This window comes from Dunckerocampus dactyliophorus, chromosome 10 (genome assembly GCF_027744805.1).
Source record: "Dunckerocampus dactyliophorus isolate RoL2022-P2 chromosome 10, RoL_Ddac_1.1, whole genome shotgun sequence".
NCBI lineage: Eukaryota > Metazoa > Chordata > Actinopteri > Syngnathiformes > Syngnathidae > Dunckerocampus > Dunckerocampus dactyliophorus.
Window position 1 is genome coordinate 15674453 of NC_072828.1, and position 16054 is coordinate 15690506.

The following is a 16054-nucleotide window of genomic DNA, read 5'->3' on the forward strand; positions in this document are numbered from 1 at the left end:
ATTCACCATAGAACGTCATTAAAAACGAAAAAGGGCCGACAAAACAAAGATGATATGAATTATCGCTAGCGTGATGACTGCCAACCTACCCATGTCTGCGGCGTCCATTCCATAGCTAACCCCAACGACCGTATCAGCATCATCGGATGCTGTGGCCCCGGATAGAGGACTCCCGTCCCTGGCCTCCGACACCCCGACCGCTCCCTCGGCTTCCATTCAGCCTCCAGGAGGTGTAGGGAAAAAAACAGGTGAGCGACAATGCCGTTGAATCGGCCCAAAAGGAATGCGAAATCTTATACTTGGAGGATAATCACACGGCAAGACATGTTATCCGCAAGGGTGTCTTCATTTGCGGTTGGAAACAGCGGCTCATTCTGCACTCTCCTCCCGGGTTAATTGTACTGCTCAGGCTGCAGCGGACCCTCCTAACCACCGCTCACTGCTGGATTATTGCTCAGTGGCTCCCTCAGGTGGCGGAGGGGGAAACTGCATCCTAGATGCTTTGAATTCAGATGTTCTACGAGTCTTGTTTATTTAGAATCATTTGAAACAGAAACAGAACATTCGGCAAAAATAAAAGTACCTTTGACATAATATAGAACTTTTGGGACATTTGACCTTTACACATATACAAATATACTATAATGTCGCTTTTAAAATGCAAACGCTTCATCATGTGCCATCTATAATGGTATATTTACTATCTGTTGACTAGTAATTGGTTTTAAAAGTGGACTAAATCAGTAGACTATTACCACATTATTTTCAATGATTTCATTGTATTTATTTTGTTTTCAATTCATATTAAATGCGATAAAATATAAGAATGATTATATTTTAAAATGCAAAAGCTTCATGATGTGCCAACTAGATTGCTATAGCCTTTTTATTTTCTGTTGACTAGTAATTGGTTTTAAATGTGCACTAAAACAGTAGACTACTGCCAAATTATATTATTTACTTGTATAATATATGTAATGTAGTCAATATTTTTACAGTCATAAAAACAGACTCAGGAAAATAGGATTTGCTGCACGGTGGCCTAGCGGTTAGCATGTTGGCCACAAACTGCATGTTCTCCACGTGCCTGTGTGGGGTTTCAGTTGCTCCGGCTTTCTCCCACATTCCAAAAAAAAACATGCATGTTAGGTTAATTGCCGACTCTAAATTGTCCATAGGTCTGAATGTGAGCGTGAATGGTTGTTTGTCTATATGTGCCCTGCTATTGGCTGGGGACCAGTCCAAAGTCAGCTGGAATAGGCTCTGGCATACCCCTGCAACCCTAATGTGGATTAAGTGGCATAGAAAATGAATAGAAATATTAAGATTTGCAGCGTGAAACTGTTCCTGTCATTAAATTTCACTGTGCCAATGTGTGTTGAATAAGTGCAAAGGTTTTAGCATGTGCTGACTGGTAATTAGTGTGATTTTGGCTTTGACAGTTTTTGTCGCTGTTGGTGCCTTTTCTTTAATGCTTCCAAATAAGTCTCGGAAACGATAGCTCAATTTGAACAGTTTAATGTACCAGGAAGAATGATACACAGCTGCGGGGACTCGTCTTCCACAAGTCCGAGGTCAGATGTCCTTTTACCTAGCTTAGCCCCCCCACGTGCAGGGGGGAGGCCATTCTGTCCCAAGTGTGACCCAGTGGTCTTAGCTGGTTGGAGCCGGTCGATACCAAGTGTGCCAAAGGTTGTGATAAAGGCCAAAAGCAAGTGCGACAGATACAGCGAAGAGACAAGTCTGCTCTGATCACGCTATCAAACATGTGCCAAGAGAGGCATATACACTCTTGATCAAAATCTTAAGACCAGATGAAAACTTGCTGGATTTTGCATTTCGCACATTTGGATCTTAATGAGGTTTTAAGTAGAGCTACAATATGCAAAAGAAAGAAGGGGGAGTGAGACAAAAAGCATTTGGAACTTGTAATTTAAACAAAAACAAAAAAACAACTGAAAAAGTTTGTTTATCAGCTGATCAAAACTTTAAGACCACAGGGTATAAAAGCCAAAATCGGCTAAAAATGTTCATTTTCTGTCAGGCATTCACACTGTCATGCTCTTCTGATGGCTAAAGCTAAGAAGCTTTCTCTTTTTGAACGTGGTCGGATTGTGGAGCTGCATAAGCAAGGCCTCTTGCGGTGTGCCATTGCTGCTGAGGTTGGGCGCAGTAAGACAGTCATTCTACATTTTTTGAAAGATCCTGAGCATTATGGAAGAAAAAAGTCAAGTGGTAGACCCAAAAAAATCACACCTTCGCTGAGCCGGAGGATCCGATTGGCTGTCCATCAAGACACAGGGCGGTTTTGACCCACATTAAGGCCCTTACTGGTGCCGACTGCAGCGCAATAACCATCAGACGGCATCTGCGGGAAAAAGGTTTAAAAAAACAAAAACCAAATTCAAAGACCTCGTCTCCTTCAATGCCACAAAACTGCCTGTTTAGACTTTGCCAGGGAGCATCAAACATGGGACATTGGAAGTTTTATTCTCTCATGAGAAAAAATGTAACCTTGACAATCCAGATGGCTTCCAACGTTACTGGCATGAAAGGAGATCCCACCTGAGATGTTTTCTACCTGGCACAGTGCTTTTTCCATTCAGTGGAAGGCTGGAGCTTCAGGTGGTGTGGAGTCGTCTTTGCGGCCGCTTACGTGCAGATGTTGCAGCGGGCATCCCTCATGACTGAGGGCCCTCGTCTGTGTGGTAACAGCTGGGTTTTTCAACAGGACAACGCTGCAGTTCACAATGCTCGCTTGACCAAGGACTTCTTTGGGGAGAATAACATCACTCTTTTGGACCACCCTGCATGTTCCCCTCAGTTAAATCCCATAGAGAACATTTGGGGATGGATGGCAAGGGAAGTTTATAAAAACGGCCATCAGTTCCAGACAGTTGATGCCCTTCGTGAAGCCATTTCACCACTTGCAGCAATGTTCCCACTAGCCTCCTGGAAACACTCGCATCAAGCATGCCCAAAGCAATTTTTAAAGTGATTAACAAGAACGGTGGAGCTATGTACTCATTACTGAGTCCTACTGAGAACATTTTTTGTTCTGGTTTGGAGAGTTTTTTGTTATTTTTTGAACGATGGTCTTAAACTTTTGATCAGCTGATAAACAGCCTATTTCGGTTTAATTGTTGTTTTCAATAAATTACTTTTTCAAAATGCGTTTTGTCTCACTTCCCCCCCCCTCTTGTTTTTGCATATTGTAGCTCTACTTAAAACCTCAATAACATCCAAATGTGCAAATGCAAATTCTACCAATTTTTTAACTGGTCTTAAGATTTTGATCAGGTCTGTATGTAGCTACATCTAACAAACCCCCTGTTTGAGTGGCCCCCCTGTAGAACTGCTGGTTAATTGCAAGTTTTTGTCGCTGTTGGTTCGTTATCATTAATGCTTCCAAATAAATCTGGGAAATGATAGCTCAATTTGAACACTAACTACATGCATCCAATCAGGGTTTTATGCTGCAGATTCCGATACCGCTCACTTATGAGTGAGCTCTGTCGACACCGATCACACGGATTAACTGTAGATGGTTCATTTTATTTATGCAGTAATGGCCAGGGGCGCCGTTAGATAATTCCAAAAAATAAACTTTTGGGTGGATTGTCTGGGGGTTTTTTTGCCTTTATTTGTGCAAAACAATTTTTGTACTATTTGACACAAACATCATTTGATTTGATACATGTTTTGGAGTACTGTACTATGAATACATAGGAAATAAATTGCTCAATAATTTATTTTTTAATTTAAGATAACAAAATAACAGAATAAAATCATTCAAATAAATATCCTCATTAAATAAAAATCTGTCCTGCTTAACTTTTGCAGGGGTCTCCAACTTTCATCACTAGTAGAGCTGTCAACTATTGGTGTTTTATTTATGACTGGCAACATTTCAGTACACCACTTCGTCTTTATGCCATCGTCTTTATGTTATTTTGTGCTTCTCTGTCATTATATAAAAGGTATAAAGTCTGAATTGAACAGTTATAATACAAAAACTACTGAGAATTGAAGCAAATATTCTTTGACCCTTTGGTGATGAACTAATCCAAATCCTCATGATGTAGTGTGTATGTTCATTATATAACCACACACAAAGTGTTTTGAAGACAAGACATAATTAGTGTAATGACAACAAGAGAGCAAAACTGATCAGCCACCCTTGAAAAAGTTAGTACGTACCCCATGAAGGTGATATCCACTTGGAACTTTCCCGTGGGACAAACATGAGCTCCGAACTCACCGCATTGCTTATTTGTTTTAAAAACAAAATGTTACTGTGGTAAAAAGTCACATTTGGAGTCTGAAGACGAGAAGCTAGGTGGATAATTCTAGCGAACTAGCTAGCTGCTGCCAGTGCCAGATGATGCAAGGTAAGTCAAACGGCAATACATTTGATAAGGGAGTGATCTAACGCACTGCCATCGATTGGCGTAGCCTGTGTCAAGCTGTCAAACTGAATCCATGAGGTTATACAGACTAGTTTTGATTCCCGCGGCAATACGGGACAATGTGCATTCCGTTGTCGTCTCAATACGAGTGTTGGCAACCCTACGTGGCACAGCACACATGTAGTGTTTGCCGCCGCACGCCGATCGGTTTTTGCGATCGGCTTTGCACGGCATTTATCGGAAGCTGATGACATGTTTTTTACGGAAAATTGGCCGATACTGATCGGGGGCCGATCGATCTGAGCACCTCTAGTCAGACTGTATTATTAAAGGCACATTAAAATGCATTTCTTTGGTAAAAAGTTAAACTGTGCTGCAATATTTGCTTAGCAATACTTTGCTAAACTAAGCTGTTGAGTACCCACAATCAAATATTACAAAAAACAAAATAATAAGTGCACAAACCACAGTCAATATTCCCAGATGAGAACGTTTTAGTGATCTGTTAATCCCACACAAAATACTACTGTTGTTCATGAAAACAATGATTTTTCCGCCTTCTCTCTGGGCAACTGCATGAATAAAAGCTCGGTAATCCCCTCGGGAGGTTTGCACACCATTTTTACATCAGGTCTGCCTTTTCCGTCAGGCGGGTTTCTGGGCAGGCCGTCACACATCCGGGTTGAACCGCAACTCTTATCCAGTGATGCTCACAGAGAGGCGGAGAACAAACATGGACAGAATCATTTAGGCGTTCAGATATGGAGGAAGATCCTGCTCCACCACCTGGAAGGAAGACGTCGACATCTTATTCAACTTTTCCCGATGAGGAAAGTAATATCGATGTTATTGATACGGATGATATTATGCCAATGTCAGGGTTAACATGGTAACAATGTAGCCTCTATACATACACTTGGATCATCCATGGGTCCATATCTCTTCACCACCTGACCTTCTTTGTTGATCAAAAACTATAAAAAAACACAAAAAAGTTATTATGAATCGCTTTATTTCTTCATGTATACTGTATATAGATTATTATATATTTTCCATTTATTTCTCTTCCTAATACACAAGGAGCTCCACCAGGTCAAACACCCGTGGTACCGTAATTTGCTGTTCAACCATCATTTTCTGGAAAGGTTTGTCTCAAGAGTAAAAAAAACCTGGAGTTCAAACTATTATGTTTGACGCCATGTGAGACTTTAACTCAACTTGGATTTTTTTTTGGGGAGGATTTTGTTGCATTTTGTTGGTGGCGTGGAAAAGTGTGATGATAACCATAGAACAGTAAACATAACAATGATCTATTGCCGGGTTGCCGGGTCACATCTGGTTGTTGTCAGCACTGCCTCACAGAGATGGAGGGCAAACAAGCGTATCCGTAACTAAGTGTCATGTAAAATTAGAGCAAAAATACTGCATAGATGCGCTGTTCTCGCATGTGGAAATCGTTCCAATACGTATTTCGAAAAATGCTATTACCAAGATAGTCCATCATAACGGGGAAAAAAAGGTCAGGCAACTCGCAGATGCCACCTTTTCGGCGTTTGCTAACCAGCTGTCACCCTGTGGAGCTGAGCAAACACGCTCCAGTTTACAGTGAGCAACAAGAAGTACAATTTATACTCAAATCAAAGTTAAAACATTGTTGGAAGTCGAAAATGTGAAATGCAGCCACCTGGAAGAATGTCCAGCGATGCACCACATAGGGATTGGAAATGAGGCTTGCTAGCTAGCTTCTAGCAGCCCGGAAATAGTGTGTAAAATCCAGCTGAAAATTGGCGATGGAGCGCAAACGGTGCAGCGAAACGATGAAGGACATATGCAAGAATGTATTCATGCAGACCGATTGGTTGTAAGAACGCAAACAGACATGTTAGAAGCATTATTTTCATGATGTCTGACGCTGAGATAAGCTTTCACTGCTTTTCGACTGTCTTGTTTTCAACTATTTTATGTCTTCATGCATCACACCATGTACACGCACACAATTAACGACACGCACTTTCATTTCCAAAATATTGCACAAATACTGAGTGTGTATCTCGCTGTAGCTTATGCCGTCTGCTCATCGGAACTGCCTGTAGGTCATGTGGTTGAAACCCAGCAATACAATCAATTACTTTAATTCCTCAAAATTCCAGCACGGTGGCAGTATTGCCGTGCAGACGCCAAACATTAAGTGTGAGGTGTAACCAAAGGCTGACTTGTTGTGCTTTACTTTGGTTTTATGACACACTTATAGGGACTGTGTGCAACTCACTCCAAATTCCATTTTTTGAAACCCCAAAAATATAGAAACACCACCAAAGGCTAGCCTATGTTACCAACAGTGGTTTAAAAGACCAGCTTGTACAAAAAAAAGTATATATTTTTCACAGTTACTGCATGGCATGGCTCAGGTGGTAGGCTGGTCGTCTCCCAACCTGAAGATTGCGGGTTCAATCCTCCGTCCTCCTGTGATTATGTCAAAGTGTCCTTGGGCAAGATACTGAACCACCAGTTGCTCCTGATGCTGCGTCATCAGTAGGTAAATGTGCTAACAGTGTCAAAGCGCTTTGAGTGCCTCGGAGGTGGGAAAGCGCCATACAAGTGAAAGACTGTTTACCATTTACTACAAATCAAATAACTGGTGTTCATGCCCATGCCTGTGCACGCACACCAAAGTAGCCTCAGAGTCAATCAACAATTTGCAGTCATGTTGTCGTTATGACAGTAATCCCTCGTTTATTGCAGTTAATTGGTTCCAGACTCGACCGTGATAAGTGAATTTCCTTGAGGTAGAATTTTGTCTTTATAAATTGAATATTTTCGTGGCATAGAAAACTTGTTTGCAAACATCTAAATATGTTTCTAAAATTTTTAGAGCCATCTATATATGAAACAACACCCATAGAGTCACCTTTACATTCGTATTACCCAATGTAGTAGACATAATCGGAGAAAATTAGTCATTTAACACAGTTTACCTTGTAGGGGAGCAGAATCGATGGCGGACAGGAAGTGATGTTGAGGGTTCAGAGTTGATTTTGAGTTAGTTGTGGGCTTCGGCCGCAACAGTAACCCGTGTTATTATTGTGACTATTATTGTTGTTATTATGTTTATATTTTCATGCCTGTTGTGAGATCATTTAAACCTGCAATAAAAGCCAGTTGTTCAAGTCTGGTGTTTCGGTGGTGGTCTCAATTACTGACACCTAGTGACCCATGTAGAATACTACAAGTTGTGGTCTTCATGGCTTGTTACTGTATTTGTATTTTGCTACATTTAGCCATTGGGATGCTCAAAAATGCTAAATTGGGGTAAAAACGATCACAGAACAGCGATCATTTATTAATTCATTCATGTCTGAAAAACCACGATAGAGTGAGGGATCGATGTTCGAGCCGCGATGTAGCGAGGGACGACTATCATTAGCTGACAACAAATGAATGCGCGTGTGCGTGCTATGTCGGCGTACTCAATACACTGTAGATATAAATGAATGTAGGCACGCTCTAGGCAGCTGGACCAATCCGATGCATACTTTTCTCTTCAACTGCCAGTTGTAGGACAGGTACTTGTATTCCTGTACAGTCAGTAAAGATATTATGAGGGACACCTTTTGACCTTAGGACTGATATTTTATTTTATTTTATTTCTCTTGAAATGAGAATAACTTACAATGGACTACGTAATGTTGTTTACCTTTGTGAAATTCCACTTGATGCCACTGCAGGGATAAAAAAAAGAAAAAAGAAGCACATTTAACATACTGCAGTTTTGCCAATAAGATGCCAACACTAGTATGGGGATGAGTTGATAACATACTTTCCCATGAAGCCTCTGCCATTGGGCTGCTCCTTCATCCACTTCCACAGCGGGTGAGCGTTGTCTCCGTTGACGTCGATCTTGCTGAACATGTCAAAGCGAGCGTTGTACGACTGCGCAAACTGCTTGATCTGAGCATCAGTGCCAGGCTCCTTAAAAAAAAAAAAAAACATGGCAAATTAAAGAAATGTAACACATTATGGACGTAAATGCTCAATAATACATGAAAGTACAACGCAAGTTGGAAAAATAGTATTTTTGTTTGTTCTTCCGACCATCTTGTTTCTGCAATCGGCAGATGTTCTGACAAGTACTAGGTGGTAGATGATTCCGTTATAACACAATTCCATTATAATCACCGTCCTGCTTAAAGCCATAATCACCGTCCTGCTTAAAGCCAGAGGGAAGGAATTATGGTTGTCCCTCGCCACGTCACACTTCGACTTTTGCGGCTTCACTCTATCACGGTTTATCCAAATTGATTTGGAATTACTGTTTCGCGGTTGACTACGGACCATTATTTGTCAAAAATATGCATAATTAAGCAACTTTTATGTGTTTTTTGCCCTAAAATAAGCATTTTCATCATTGAACAAGCTGCAGTATTTCAGTATTTCAGCTTCATGGAGATAAAACATTAATATTAGACAAACAGGACTGTACCATTTGCTTTGTTCACAACAGGCAAAAAAGGAAAATAAATTCCGGTATTTCCATTTTTATCAGAATGTTCACCAGAGTGTAGAGTGTTTTTGCTTGTTCCTGACCCCTACGCATCTCGTAGATATCAGCTGTGTAATCCAAACAAGCAGAGACCGATCTAAACGATACTTCGCGTCTTGGCACTTTTATTCTTTCAACAGACGATAAAACATCAAAGCCAAACGTCATCAACATCAGCAGTCAAAAGAACAGTTTTGTATCTTTTTCTCTTTCACAATCTGCACTGTTGCTTTGTCTGCATACTGACTGATAGCAGTCATCAGCTCAATGATCACATCACAGCCTCCTCAGTGAACAAGTACCTGGTTGGCAAACTGGTTGGAAGGGAAGGCAAGGATGCGTAAACCTCTCTCAGCATACTTGGCGTGCATTTCAGCAAACTGAGAGTAGTTTACGGGGGTTTTGCCTCATTTAGAGGCCACGTTGGTGATGATGACAACATTGCCCCTGAGAAAGGACGGCAACGTTAATCGATGTTTGATGTTATTTGTTTCAAGATGCTGCTTTTGAACACTCACCTGTATTTTTCTAGGGAGACCAAGTTGCCGTCGATGTCTGTGGCTGAGAAGTCATAAATAGATGTGGCCAAACGCCAGTCCTCTGTCGGGGTGCCCTGTTTAACCATAAACAAACATTATATTATTGACTGCTATAAATAAAGCAATTCAATGTAATGAACTGTAATGAAACTAAGCCAATTAAAATAAAGTCTAATTAAATGAATGGCGGTTATGCAGGGTGTATGTAAAAACAGAAGAATAAAATGCAAATGTAACACACGTGTAAACATATCTAAAATTAAATTAGAATAATAAAACAAATACACATCATAGTGACACAATTCATACACAAAAAATGGACCAAAGTGTATTGAACAGATCGAAAATAATGTATATTGTACAAGAAATGTATAATACCGAAAATAAAAAATAAAAGTACAATAAAATAAACAAGACGTTGAAGTGACAATATCTATTTAAAAACGGAAGTAAAATATAATAATAGTAAACTAATAACTAACATAAAAGGACATCTACAAGTAAGTGACAAAATGATATATGGTAAAAAGCATTGAAGTGAAGGAAATGCAGATTGACAGCTAAGACATCAAACAACTAAACTGAGCCATTTGATCGAAGTAAACAAGAGATGATGCATTTAATCTGCTCGGAACCTGCAAAATAAACCAGCATTCCCTAACTAAGCCTTACCAAAGCCTGGAGGAGGACAGTGAACAGGACAGTGGACCCTATGAGACGCATGTCTGTCCTTTGGTTAGGTCGGTAAGTGATCAAACCTCCTTCCTCTGCGGTCTTCAGCTATTGTACACCACCTGAATGACTACTGCAAGGGGGACGTGTGTGTCCATGTCCTCTTAAAAAGCCAACTGCACTGATAAGCTGCTATTATCCAACATGTTCTCACCCTGCTGACCCATAATCCACATCAGAGCTGCACGTGTTCTACGGTCCATAGTCCACAAACACTATCATAAGCTCAGAAAAGGTGCTTGAGTACCACGTGGCTGTGTCTGGACTGATGAGCCTTGTTAGCATGTGATGCAATGTACTAAATCAGGCGTGTCCAAAGTGCGGACCGGGGGCCCTTTGCAGCCCACGGCTGTTTTTTTTTGATTGGCCTGGTGGCTCATTCTAAAAAAGAAAAATAAAAAATAAAAAGAAAGCAAACAAGACTAAAGTCAAAATATTAAGAGAAAAAAAGTTGTAATTTTATTAGAATGACATTGTAACATTAGGGGGGAAAACGATGTCATTTTAGTGGCATAATGCTGAAATAATGAAGAAAAAAGACACATTTTTAAAAGTTGGAATATCAGAAACAAACAAAAGAATGAATAAAGTTGTAATTTTTGAAAATTTGGTTGCAGAAAAAGTTAGAATGCTATAAGAATAAAGTCCAAATGTGGAATAAAGTCTGAAAATGTACAAGAAGAAAGTTGAAATAGTTGGAAAATGTACAAAAAAAATACACACACACACAAAAAAACAATAGCAGATATAACAGCTGTAATTTTACAATTATAAAATCAGAATATTAAATGAAAAAGTCGCAGTTTTACGACTTTAAACTTGTAATATTATGGGAAATAAAAATTCATTTCAGTAGTATAGAGTTTAAATATTAAAAAGAAAATAGGTTTAGACTAATAATAGGCTTTTTCACCTATATGATAAAGCTGGTGATTGTCTTGCCCTGCAACATATGATTTCAATTTCTCTACACAAAAAAGTTGGGTTATGATGTATAAATAATACAAATTTCATTTTACTTTTAGACAAAAAAGTTCCACGTCCAAAATTCATAACTCTTGCCTAGCCAATACTCTGATTTTATAGTTAATTAGAATGTTTTAAATGATGTTACCAGGATCATTCAGAGTAGTCCAAAAGATTGCTTCCACAAAATTGTCAGCAATATGCATACTTTAGTGTCAAAATTATATAACAAAATAATAAAATATGTGAATATGTGTCATTTGTAGTTCTAAAACAATTATTGCCACTTTCCATTTAACAAATTCACTTTCAAAATCCAAATTTGATAACATACGATCATCTGGGACTGAAATCGACTGATACTGATCACATGGATTAATGACACATTTTTCAATTTATTTATGATGAGTGCTACTGTCCAGGGGTGCCGTATAAAGGGGAAAAGTCACAACAATTCCAAGGTCCATTGACTGCCAGGGGGGGCCCCAAAAATCCGTCATCCATCCATTTTCTATGATGCTTCTCCTCATTATCCCAGCTGACTTCCGGCGACAGGCAGGGTACACCCTGGACTGGTCGCCTGCTACTAAAAACATTTGTAATTAATAGGGGGGTGGGGCATGTGATTTTTTTTCATGGGACCCAGAATTCCTGGCTGTACCCCTGCTACTGGCTATATGATATGAAAAAAGGACCCATAAAATCACCTAAATTTAGACAAAAACACCTTCTTAAAGGAGACTTTGTATATGAGACTACATTGGTGGCGCTCTAGCAGGATGAGAGCGCACTCGGCGAACCCCGTGTCTTCTGAATTTTTCGGGTTATTTGCTTCGCCTACGCAAAAACGGGCGAGTGTTGTCCACATGGCTGCGTTAGTCTCGAAAACTCACCATACTCCGTCAAGTATTTGTTCTTCAAATGCAGTATTCAATTAAAGCTTTTCAATGTGCTACCCCGCAAGATAGTTTCCCTGGCATGTGTTGGCAGTTAAGTTCCACATGGCCGACATGATTGTTGTTGTTTTCGCACGCCTGCGCACCGTGAAGGAAAGGAGGACGCTGGTCAAGACGTTAGTTAGGGCAAAACACGACAAGCAGGCAGGGATCGCTGCGTGCTGCAATAGTACCAGCCATGTGATCAGCTTTTGTGATCAGCGTTGAAAGGCTTTTATCGGCATGTGCTGATCAAGTCATTTTCACGGTAATCGGTCGAAAATGAACAGTGGCCGAGCGATCGGAGTATCCTTAATTACAGTTGTTGTCAGTACTTGAACTGCTTGTTAATTTGCATAACCTGATTTTTCGAGGCTTTGACATGATATATAGGACATAGGAATTAACATGTACTTCAAAACCAAACAGTCATAAGACAAACTGAGCAGTATTATGCTGTAGTGTTAGTTATATTGTAGACAGACACAAAATAGGATGACATGAACTGTGATATGATAATCCTTTCAATATCAGCAGCAGGCTACTCCAGTTTAATTTCACACGCAAATTACTAATTGCATGTTTAACTGTAAGGACATTGCAATGAATGAATAGCCGTGAAAGGTGTAATACTGCAATCATTCATCAATTTGCAAGCATTCAAGTCATGCTAGTTGAATGATTTAAGGTGAAATGTATCCATTATAAATTACAAGAGGATGCAAACAGGCTATGCTTACAAAAGCATCGTGTTACCTTACCGTAGAGGCCAAAACAAAGTACAGTGCCATCGCCAGCATCACTCCACTGGTGGCCACAGCTGCAAATGTTATCATTAAACATACTGGCCTCATTTTTCTTCACAAAAAAGAGCGCATATTGAAGCAACCATTGAAGGCAGCAGCAGACCACGCCCTCTGGCTTGTTATGAAACTGCATCACAGTCTTACAATATATATATATGATTAAATCTAAATATATGCTTGACTAATAACATTTGGGTACCAATTTTGTGTTTTGATTTAGTCACCGTTATATCTATTTATTTTCTTTTTTAACGATACAGGAAGTGTAGTTTGACGTCATCGGAATGCGCCTGTAAGCGATCGCATGCGCCTTCGTTGTAGAAGTAGCCCGTCGAGTATTTAAACATTACTGTAAATATTTTTCATTAATTAGAGTCGTTGAATAATTATTGAGCGTTAAAGGAATCATGGATGACGAAGAGGAAACGTACAGACTGTGGAAGATTCGCAAGACCATCATGCAGGTGATTGTTATTCAAGCAAGCTCGTAAGCTGAGTGTCGCTATTAGACAGAATGGATTTCTACTTTTTTGTAGGCAACAGTGTGGCGAATTTAATGTTATCATGTCTGTACATTAATTTAATCTTCCGCATGAACTACATTTGTTTAGACTCGTTAACTTCGCCTCTACATATACTGTATTTCCAACGAGGATGGTTTTGTGTGTTCTTCACCTTCTCAGCTGTGCCACGACAGAGGCTACCTCGTGTCGCAGGAAGAGTTGGATCAGACCCTGGAGGAGTTCAAGATGAAGTTTGGAGATCAACCCAGACGCACAGACCTCAACGTCCTGGTGGCGCACAATGATGACCCCACTGACCAGATGTCTGTTTTCTTCCCTGGTAGGAACAATAGATGCCATTGTTTACCCAACTGTATAGTTCGGATGACATTTTTTGTAATTATTAATTCAGAGGAGCCTAAGGTGGGGATCAAGACGATTAAGATGTACTGTCAGAAGATGCAAGAGGAGAACATCACGAGAGCCATCATAGTAGTTCAGATGGGCATGACACCATCTGCTAAACAGGTCCGTATTTCTCATTTACGTGCACGTTCTCTTCCATTTATAAAAGTATACTCATGAATCTATCTCCCCTCCCCTTTAGTCTTTAGTGGACATGGCACCGAAATACATACTGGAACAGTTTCTGCAGCAGGAGTTGCTCATCAACATCACAGAACACGAGGTAAACAAGAGTAGTGGTGTTAATGTCTAACAGTCTATTATGATTGTGGTTGTAATCTGCAGGGGTGTAGAACTGTATTGCATCAACACTCCAAAGCGTTCGTGTCATTGGATTGTTTAGTGTACTAGCGGAAGTGTTTTTCCACTCTTAACGCTTCAATGAGGGATGAAACGTAACTGAACCTTTTTGTGTCTTTCAGCTTGTACCAGAACACACAGTTATGACAAAAGAGGAAGTGACAGAACTTTTGGCAAGATAGTATCCTTAAACACAATGACAGTAGACCTATTTTTGAAAGATAAAGAACACCCAAGTTGCACGTAACATGGTGAACGTGAGTGTGACTTAACATGCTCACCTCAGCAAACTGAAGGAGAGTCAGTTACCGAGGATCCAGGCTGGGGACCCCGTGGCTCGCTACTTTGGCCTGAAAAGAGGACAGGTAATAAAGCACAGTTGACACACCTGTTGTACTTTTTTTAAAAGTGCACAATTTAACTAAATCAGAAAGTGAGTGAGACAGGTGCAGTACATTGAAGTGTCACTGCAGGGGGTTGGCAATGTGCCACCTACCAAAAATAAACGAAGGATAATTTCATTTCTCCCAACAACTCATGTTCCAAAGCAATGGTTGTCACATTACAGAAAGTACAATCTCACAAATATTTAGCTTTGCAATTTTTTTTTGCAACCTCTGCTTACCTTCATAGTTAAATCTTTGAATTATGTAGTTTGTGGTGTACAGTATGAGTTGCAAAGAATTTTAAATTTGAATTCACATTCTTAGTTAATGGCCAGCAATTGGATGGCAACCAATCCAGGATGTACCCTGCCTCTCGCTCAGTCAGCTGGGATAGGCCCCAGCATACCTCTGCGACCCTAGTGAGGATAAGCAGCATGGAAAAGGAATTAATGATATTTAGTTAATCATCTACTTGTGGCTGGTCCCATTGGGGGTCGTCACAATGAATCTTGTGTTTCCATCTTGCCCTATTATTTGCATCTTCGTTTCAGTCCAACTACCTGCGTGTCATCTCTAGCCACATCTAGAAACATACTTTGGTCTTCCCCCTGCCATGCCAGCCCCATCCTCAGCATCCTTCTACCATTATAATCACTCTCCGTCCTTCTCACATGGCCAACCCCTCTGCTTGCCTCTCTGGCCTTGTCTCCCAGACATTTAACTTGGGCTGATCCTCTGATGTGCTCATTTCTAATCCTGTACATCCTCATCACTCCCAAAGAAAAATGTAAGCATCTCTAGCTCTGCCTCCAGTCTGAGCAATTTTCACTTATTAGATGTACCACAATTTGAGAATCTAAAGTATACACAGTTGAGTGTAATCATTTTTTGTGCAATATTTTTTCTTTACATAATTACTGAGCAGTGCACTACTTTTTTTTTATACATAGATTGGTCCTCAACATGGTTTTCGTGATTAGCAAGTGGTACTCTACTTTTTTATTTTTTTACATACTTTTGAAGTGCCACTCAAAACATTTTTTCACATATTGGTTGTCACTTATTTTTTTCCAATCTATGCTACATTGCCACACAAAAAGCAACCATTTTAACAAAGAAGATGGTAAGTAATCTTATTTTCTCCAGGTTGTGAAGATCATCAGACCAAGTGAAACAGCTGGAAGGTACATCACCTATAGACTGGTCCAGTGACAGGTCAGAGTTCTGTGGACAAAATATAGAAACACTTCAAATGGCACAAACCATAGAAAATTCCTATGAACAGTGACTCAAATGTTAATACTTGACTTCCCAGGTATTGCTCTGGATTGCAATCATTTGAGGAGCAGTAAAGAAGGAAACAAGTTCCAGCAACATTCACCCATGGATTCTGTTTGCTTGTGTATTTCATTTTTTTGTTACGTTTTGCAAAATAAAACAATTGAAAACAACAAAAACGTAACTGTCATTATT

The 16054-nt window shown here is 40.0% G+C and overlaps 3 protein-coding genes across 6 annotated transcripts in view; 1 reads left to right on the forward strand and 2 right to left on the reverse strand.

Annotated features, from left to right (window-relative positions):
• The window catches only part of pip5k1ca (phosphatidylinositol-4-phosphate 5-kinase, type I, gamma a), a 35236-nt gene extending 34787 nt beyond the window's left edge, over nucleotides 1-449 (reverse strand). For all 3 annotated transcript variants that reach the window (XM_054789201.1, XM_054789203.1, XM_054789202.1), the window contains exon 1: nucleotides 90-449. In XM_054789201.1, coding sequence (XP_054645176.1) covers nucleotides 90-216 — 127 coding nt within the window. In that variant the 5' untranslated portion in view covers nucleotides 217-449. The remainder of the gene's footprint in view (nucleotides 1-89) is intronic.
• Nucleotides 450-4885: 4436 nt separating this feature from the next.
• On the reverse strand, nucleotides 4886-13046 carry gpx4a (glutathione peroxidase 4a). 2 transcript variants are annotated; one of them, XM_054790416.1, is made up of 7 exons: nucleotides 12883-13046; nucleotides 9468-9562; nucleotides 9252-9396; nucleotides 8227-8378; nucleotides 8104-8128; nucleotides 5324-5383; nucleotides 4886-5195 (listed from the first exon to the last, which is right to left on the reverse strand). In XM_054790416.1, the coding sequence occupies exons 1-7, from the start codon at nucleotides 12973-12975 to the stop codon at nucleotides 5157-5159; spliced, it is 609 nt and encodes a 202-aa protein (XP_054646391.1). In that variant the 5' UTR covers nucleotides 12976-13046; the 3' UTR covers nucleotides 4886-5156. The 2 variants fall into 2 exon arrangements, with proteins under 2 accessions (XP_054646391.1, XP_054646392.1); XM_054790417.1 differs by lacking the exon at nucleotides 12883-13046 and adding an exon at nucleotides 10161-10379.
• A 132-nt stretch (nucleotides 13047-13178) lies between these two features.
• Nucleotides 13179-16038, forward strand: polr2eb (RNA polymerase II, I and III subunit E, b). Its single transcript, XM_054790415.1, has 8 exons — nucleotides 13179-13391; nucleotides 13611-13770; nucleotides 13843-13958; nucleotides 14038-14118; nucleotides 14318-14376; nucleotides 14482-14560; nucleotides 15728-15796; nucleotides 15897-16038. Exons 1-7 carry the CDS (start codon nucleotides 13335-13337, stop codon nucleotides 15791-15793), a joined length of 618 nt encoding a protein of 205 aa, XP_054646390.1. The 5' UTR covers nucleotides 13179-13334; the 3' UTR covers nucleotides 15794-15796; nucleotides 15897-16038.
• The last annotated feature ends 16 nt before the right edge of the window (nucleotides 16039-16054 follow it).

Excerpts from the sequence above, each read along its gene's own strand:
- polr2eb (XM_054790415.1), top strand. The coding sequence starts at position 13,335 with ATGGATGACGAAGAGGAAACGTACAGACTGTGGAAGATTCGCAAGACC. Across the intron at positions 14,377-14,481 it reads ACAGAACTTTTGGCAAGATA|CAAACTGAAGGAGAGTCAGT; the intron begins GTATCCTTAAAC and ends TGCTCACCTCAG. Across the intron at positions 14,561-15,727 it reads TTGGCCTGAAAAGAGGACAG|GTTGTGAAGATCATCAGACC; the intron begins GTAATAAAGCAC and ends TATTTTCTCCAG.